This window comes from Geospiza fortis, unplaced genomic scaffold (assembly GCF_000277835.1).
Source record: "Geospiza fortis unplaced genomic scaffold, GeoFor_1.0 scaffold874, whole genome shotgun sequence".
NCBI classification, from domain to species: domain Eukaryota; kingdom Metazoa; phylum Chordata; class Aves; order Passeriformes; family Thraupidae; genus Geospiza; species Geospiza fortis.
In genome coordinates, this window is record NW_005054456.1 from 1,434,826 (window position 1) to 1,442,575 (window position 7,750).

The window sequence follows — 7,750 nt, forward strand, 5'->3', positions numbered from 1 at the left end:
CTGCTGTGACAGCACAAGTACAGGGATCTGGATAAGAAAATTATACAGATGAAAAATAGCCCAGCCAGAAGAGTACAGACTATTTTTCAGCCAGAGTGCTTCCTTATCCTGCTCATTTTCTGGCTGCACAAGAGTCTTGTGCCAACACAAGTTAAGGAACACTTTGTTATTGGCCCCGAATATTTATGCTGGCACTACTGCCAGAAACTTGGTGAAACTTTACCCTAAGGGTTTACATTAAAGGTTTCCTTTCTAAAATGTCCATTTTAAGAATCTTCTCTCTGCTTAAATCTTCTCCTTGCTGTAAGATGCATTTTGCTTCATGAAATGTGGAACTGGGCAGGCAGTTTGAAAATAAAATCTACAGCCAGCTGAAGGACATTAAACATTGCAAAAAAACCCCAGCCACCTATAAAAAAGTCATTTAGAAGAATCTGTGCTTACTTGTTTGATTTGATGAAGACGGCTGCTAGGAATACGGATAGGAGATGATGGCACAAACTGCAAAACAAAGTCACACACAATTGAAAGTACAGCAGAAGGGAGGGAAAGGTGCCACAGAAATGTCAGTAAACTAGTGTTGCCTCAAACTAAAATTTAACAACTAATTAAAAAAAATCCCATATCACTTATAACATTCTCAGTGTAAAGATAACCTACATTACTTGCAAGAATGTTGCATTCTTGCATGTTAATATGTATTTCCACATTATACTGCTTTGTAAGCTCACAGATGCTAATTGGTATCAGCCTGGCTTCCATTCCATTTCCAGGCAACTAGAACTGACAGCTTTCCCCACAGAATGGAGCTGCTTTTCACTAGCACACTGTCACCCCCAGTATATATGTTGGCATATATATTTTCCTTTATGTGGCTCAGAATATTTATTTTCATTTAAGTGGTCCAGAAAGCTCCCCAATAGATCCCTTAAAATACAAAGACAAAACAACAAATTGTACAAAAAGGTTCCTGGATTGTTGTCTGCTTATAAATGAGTACTTTGACAGGTGAAAAAAATCAGCTATTAGAAGGCCAACAAAGAGTTAAACACTTTCTTTATGGTTTCTCAAGAGCTTCACCAATTTGGGTGAAATGAGAGAAGACGTCACTAAAAATGGTCTTCTGTTAATGTTGACAGTTTTGCATCAAGATCTCACTGGAATGCTATGATCTAAAACCGCACACCCAAAACCGAGTAATTTAAAGTGATTATTTTCTCAAAATACCATTTTCTTTCATTAATTTCCCATCCCTCACATTGTCAGCCCTCAGTTTATTTATGTCATAGCCATTCAGGGAACAAAAATTCTAAACTGAAGCCTTGAATAGAGGTTTAACTTCTCTGTAAGATGACAATCCTTCCAAAAAATAAGGTGTCTTTTCAAAATGGATGTGTTCAGCAAGTAAGGCTTGCATTATTATAGGTGTTTTTATACTTCATTCATTATAAGGCTTCATCTGCTTCACAAAACATTACTGGAGCTCTTCATCATGCTGAAGCTGGAGACAAACACTCAGTTAACTGTTACTGCACCATCTTCCAATCAGTGCCATGGAGAATACAAGGATTTTGCTGCCTGACAGGGTGAGTTAGCACAGACTATTAATGCTTCATACATCCAGAACCCTCCTTCTAAAAAAACAAACATGAAGACATCACACCCTGCTTCTCACAAAAGAATTCAGCCTATCAGGCTCACACAGAGGATGACTAACATTTCTGCCACAATTTAGTCATCACAATACATAATACTAAAGTCCAACAACTATAATATCTTGATTTGCTAGTTTTAAGGTCCAGTTTAGGTCAGCTTTACTATTATACCAGGTTCCCAAAAATCCTGTGGACCTAATAAAAATTCCTCCAAGCTGCACCAGCCAATGCAGACCTTGAGTTGACCTTGATTCTCACACACAGAAAAGGATTTGGACAATAGTGCATTCCTGCCTATTCACTCTGTCATTCCACAGTAGAAATGCATTTGTTCCACTCATTATATTCTAATTTTATGACTGTGATCCACACACTTTAAGGTTTGACATTAATAGAATATGTAAAAAACCAGTGGCTTGCAGTATAAAACAAAAAATATAAAAAGACAATTAAGCGTTCCTCTGCAGGGTCTGATGCACAAACACAGCTCTGAGGATCCTACCTCTTGTTTCCAACAAGTCATCATCCTTGCTTTGTCAGTGTGTAAAACTCACTTTTGCTCTGTTTGCATCCTTTGATTTAACTCTTGTGGAAAGAAACCTCAGTCACTTTCAAAGGTTACTTGCTAAACTGAACCCATATATTAAAATTATGCTACTCAAATCCCCATTGTTTTAAGAGAGCAAAAAAAGCCTATTAAAAACATTACAAACTATTATACTATGACCTTTCCCCCAGTACAGTGTGTCAGATACTGTGCTCCAGAGCAGGTAAAGCAGTGCCAGGCTGGCAGGAGCCACTGCCCAGGTGAGCAGGGACTGCCCCAGTGCCTGTGCCCTGCCCTGCAGTGCCCTCTGCCTCCTGCAGCACAGCCACTTGAACCCAGCAGGGAAAATACCCAGATTTAAAAAAAAAAAAAAATTAGAAAAAATTTAACATCAGCTTCTGCTGAAATAGCACCTAAACATCTAACCACAGACTCAACTGCTCTGCTGAAGCAACAAAACAAAAACCTCAGCTGTGGAAAACAAATCAAAAAAACATCAAAACATTTACTCATTGGTATCTCCTGGAAGAAAATAAACTGCAGATACTGCAGAGCCTGATTAACCCTTCCTTGGCAATTACATGTAGTGTCAGAAAACTGCAGATCAAGCCCCAGCCCAAATGGCAGCACTGCCCTTGCAGTCATCATTATAAACCAGCTGAAGTCTAACACTTGGAGAAACTGCTCCAAAACCAGATTGTGGAACTCAGCTGAGCAACTGGGACAGCACTGAAGCTGGAGTTGATGGTTTATGACCTCCAGTTACCAGAGATTTTAGCAGCTCCTGTTGTTCCCCTGACAGGGAACACCACACAGATTAGACAAACACTAACCAACTTTTTTTCCATGAAATTTAACAGAATATAAAATTTAAGCTGTATTTGTAATACTTGTAATAAAGAAGTTTCAGTTGCTTACTGAATCTTTTAACCCTCTTACAGTTTACACTGCAGTAAAACTTGGATTAGTTTTCTTAAATAAAAAGAAAATGGTTTTGAAATACAATTTATCACCTTCTTATGTAAAATTTAACTTACAAAAGTAAATGTGATCTAGTTCCTTAGAATATCTCTAACATCATAAAACTAAATGTACTTCTTTGCTATAGGAAGAATACCAGGGAAGGTTGCTTAGAGTCCTTGATGCTAAAAGTTTAATTTTATCACAAAATCATTTATCTCTGGATGTTCCTGGTTTAAGATCACAGAAGGATGAGAATCTCTAAGATTCTTTCCAATTTCATCCTCCCTGCCATATTCAACAGAACCGTAACCCAGATCAAAACTCAAAGGAGCATTTCAAAGCAGACAAGGCACTGATATAGCAGTCAGTGGGGAACTTGATTTTCAGTGTAAGTAAAAACTAATGTATTTTTGCTAGCACCTGGTCAGCTGGGAGTGAAGAAGAAGGACACTTTTTAATAGCATTAGTGTGAGGGGAAGGGTTAGGAACATCATCCTATGAAGATGGAAACACTGGTCAACTCCAGGAGACTGCAACATTTATGAGGGGCAGGCAGAAGTGCAGCCCATCAGAGAGTTAGCTCCTGCTTCCCAGCAAGTTCTGGGCAAGGCATCCTGAATGAGCATCTTTTTAGCCCAACAACTGAGGATCTTCAGGAGTAAACACAATAAACTGAGCTCTTGCCTTTGTTTTTTTCTCCTCTTGCCTGACCACAAGCCCAAACTGATTTATAGTAAGCTGCTGTCCTAAAAATATGAAGAAAGATACTTGATTAAGAAATCTTGACCATAACACTTTCTTTCAGTTTTTTCATCTCAGCAGGAGAAAGGCTTTTCTACCAATCTTTTCTTATATATAACTATTCTGGTTCTGTTACAGATGCAACTTTGCTGAAGTATTTGTCTGCACTTTTTTTCTTAAGCATCAGAAATAATTTGAGACATTAATTACTGTTAACAGTACAGTTACATAATTTGTTTTGTTAGCAAGCTACCTTTCTTACTCTACCTTGGAACATCTATTTTACAAGCAAAGTTATGATCACAATGAAATACAAGCATTCTCCAAGCCCAATGATCTATAAGTAACATTTCATTACAGCTACAGCATATTAATGTCACAGTCTAGAGCCTTGGTTCTGAAAGCAATGTGGTATTGGTTTCACAGGCTGCAGTCTAATTTTGTTTATTGCTGTTTGCACACTACTGCCTGGCAGCTGTGGGGTGGTGCAGGAGTTTCCTTACCAGGCTGTGCCGATTCATGACCGTGGTGCTGTTCCTGCGGGTGCGCAGGACGCTGCCCTGGAACACCTGGGAATTATCACTGCAAAAAGAAAACCCCGTCAGTGCCAAAGCCATTTCCTTCCTAGCAAAGAGCCCCTCTTCACACCAGCTCACTTCCAAGGGCTCTGACAGCTCTCCTGTGGAGACAAAGCACTCCAGAGACAGGTAGGTGAGAACTCTTTCAGCTTGTTGGCAGAGAGTGCAAATCAACTCGTTCATCCTCCAATTCCCAGCTACTTCAATTAATGATTTCAATTAATCATTTTGTGTCTTCAGAATAATTGAAGAATTGTTTAGACTGTGGGGATTTATTATGTTTGGAATGGCTGCTGCTTGTATATTGCTTCAAATGTCATTCAACAGAACAAATGTATAAATGGCTTGTAAGCAGTAACTGAAACAAGCTTCAATCCTACAATAAAACAGAATTTAAAAAATACAGCATCTTGATAAATCTTACCACCACAAACATTTAATATCTTCTGAACATTTTTCCAGCAGAAGTTAAATTAAACTTACAGTAAACCTAGTTTTAGGCCCCACAGCAGCATATCCATTGAAATGGTACAGGGTTATTTATCTGACACAAAATGAATTTCTTTCTCAAGGCAATTTTAGTTCTATTGATTCCTAAAGCAAGTTTTACTGGTCATGTCATCACCAATGTTATCAACAGCCAATGATCAGCACTCAGTGAATGCGACTGCAGAAATAAACTTTTTTTCTAGCAACCATAAAAAAATGTTGAGCCACAACCCTACAATCCCCATGCCCAAAAATCAATGAGGAACTGCAAAGGTGAACAAATCCAAATGCAAGACTGTAATAAGATTCAAATTACAGTCAGAATTCACATTGTATCTTTTTGTTTCAGCTGCTAACCTGAGATGAACAAAAGCCCCCCACAAATACAATTTCTTTAAAACTAACCTGACCAACAGCAGTACCTTGCTGTAAGGACTGATAATCCTACTGCACTTTCATGACACACCATTGTCAGAATCCTCTAGTTTAAAACACACCAGTTGGACACATAAGTTTTAGACAGCTTTTATGTAGCTGTAAATAAAAAACAAATAAAGCTTATACTGTGAAATAAAAGCCAACAGCAACTGGCATAAGCACTGTACTTTCTGCCAAGAAAAATGCATAGACTCTCCTTCTCCAAAATGTCAAGTACATAGGATCAGACATCATTTCCAATTTTCCAAGAAGTTTCACTCAGCTCCCACCCGAGAGATCAAACAGCTGCCATGTGACAGAGGTGGAAGAGGAGAAGCTGAAGGGATCTGTGACATGGTGTTTAGAGATGAGTTTTGGCTGAGGCCACCAGCCACAATTCCTTTCAGTGTAAGTGAATTGGTTGGCATGCAAACACGGGACAAACAGCTCATCCTGAAATCCAGGGTCTGAGTCAAGAAAACAGGTTGGAACAATCCTGTACCACATTACCACAGCCTGAGTCCAATATTCAGTGCTAACTAGCAGAGAGGGAGAGAAAAAAGACCTACAAATAATCCTATCTTTAATCCCCCTCGCAAAAACACCAGGACTGGTCAGATCTCAGACCTACTTTTCACAGAAAACTACAGTTCCCATTAAAAATCAATTTTATTTGGCACAAAAACAAGAGTTAAAAGTTCTGTGAAATGTAACTTTTGTGATCTAAAATATTCCACTTATAACTGTTCTCTGGATCTATGGCAACTCATTTTCCAAATTCCCTACTAAAAAATGAAGAAGTCAAAACAAGAGGCAGAGGAGAAAAAGCAAGCTGTGTAAGAGCAAGAGCTTTTGTTTCAGTTTACCCAACAAAGCCATTCTGGGAAAAACTGAAGTTTCTTGCCAAGAGCTGCAATCTTGCAAAAACAGTATTCTGGTGGAAAATTCCAAACTAACAGGCAAACCACTGCAACCACCTCAGATTAGTTCAATGGCATTTCAGCTTTATTTGTATGAACACCTAACCCACAGGGTATGCACAGTGCCAAGGCAAGAGCTCAGGCTTACCCTTCTATCTGCCCAAATCCTGAACTAAATAATTTGTTTGGGTTTTTTTTTAAGATCCAAGGGTCTTTCAATTTCCAATTCACAAAAGGCTGAGATTATAAAAATGTCTTGTCTCAGTTACACAATTAGTTTACCTGCTCAGAAACCTCCCAGGGGAGAGCTGCCATACACAATCCTTCCATACTGCATCAAAATGTAAAATGGGAGTTGTTTCATTGTGATTATGTAAAAGAATCAAAATTACATTCACTTAACATTAAATCACGATAGAATAAAAAGTAATATTTCATCTGAACTGTCAGACACTGTTAACCATTTTGGTAAAAGAGGCATGTGAGATTTGTTCATTTCTTGATATCCAGTTCCTTACAGAAACAGAAAAGGAAAAAAATCAATCCACCAGGAAGTACTTATCATTTAACATACTACAGTTTATGAAACTTATTGTCAGTATGCTCTCCCCAAATACAGACACGCCACTAACAGCAGCAGCACATGGACCACCTTACAGCTGGATGGAAGCCACACCATGTAGCAGATGGGCATCTCCCAACTTCTCAACAGCCCAGAGGAGACAACCAACAGCCCTTTGGGTTATAAACTTACCCAAACAAAACTGTTCAAGAAACCCTACCTGTCTGAAAGCTTTCACCTGCCCTTGCCTGCCACTGCCACTTTCTGTCCTGTCGGCTGAAGAGAGCCAGAGCTGGCAAACACCCAACCCTCCTGCAAAGAGACCTGCCACAGGCTGGTAGCAACATCCAAGCACAACTGTCCACACAGCACACGGTATTCCTCCCAGTAATGCATATTACAGAAATTAGTACCAGCCAGGAAAATTCCTGGCCACCTGACACACTGTTTTACACTAAATGCAAAACTTACGTCAAGGTCCCGTGAAATGACCTTCCTGACCAAATTTGCCTGATTGTTCCGAAAGTATTTACTGTTGTAATGATACACAGAGCAGTGATTTATTTTGTTCAGACCCGATCGTCGCGATTGTTATTCGATGCACAAGAACATCCACAACTCTGACGTTGCGGACGGTGTTCTGCAACACACAGCAGCCCTTGGTGAAAACAAGACGTTCTAGTAAAACCAAAGCCCGTCTTCCCGGGCTTCCTCGCACCCCTCCATACGTTGGTATGTTCCCTAAATCCCTCCCAGCCCGGGACAGCGCTCAGGATCCCGCTTTTCCCGGTGGCCCCGCGGAGCATCCCCGGAGCCCCCGCACGGCCGGGCCGGGCCGGGAGCCCCCCGGGCCCCTCACCTGAGCCCGTGGATGAGCG

The 7,750-nt window shown here is 40.0% G+C and overlaps 1 protein-coding gene across 2 annotated transcripts in view; it reads right to left on the reverse strand.

Moving 5' to 3' along the window:
* Window positions 1–7,744, reverse strand: part of LOC102036272 (protein FAM122A) — a 15,676-nt gene extending 7,932 nt beyond the window's left edge. For both annotated transcript variants that reach the window (XM_031062680.1, XM_005427831.2), the window contains exons 1-3: window positions 7,732–7,744; window positions 4,410–4,488; window positions 445–501 (exon numbers count right to left, since the gene is read on the reverse strand). In XM_031062680.1, coding sequence (XP_030918540.1) covers window positions 445–501; window positions 4,410–4,427 — 75 coding nt within the window. In that variant the 5' untranslated portion in view covers window positions 4,428–4,488; window positions 7,732–7,744. The remainder of the gene's footprint in view (window positions 1–444; window positions 502–4,409; window positions 4,489–7,731) is intronic.
* Window positions 7,745–7,750: the final 6 nt, after the last annotated feature.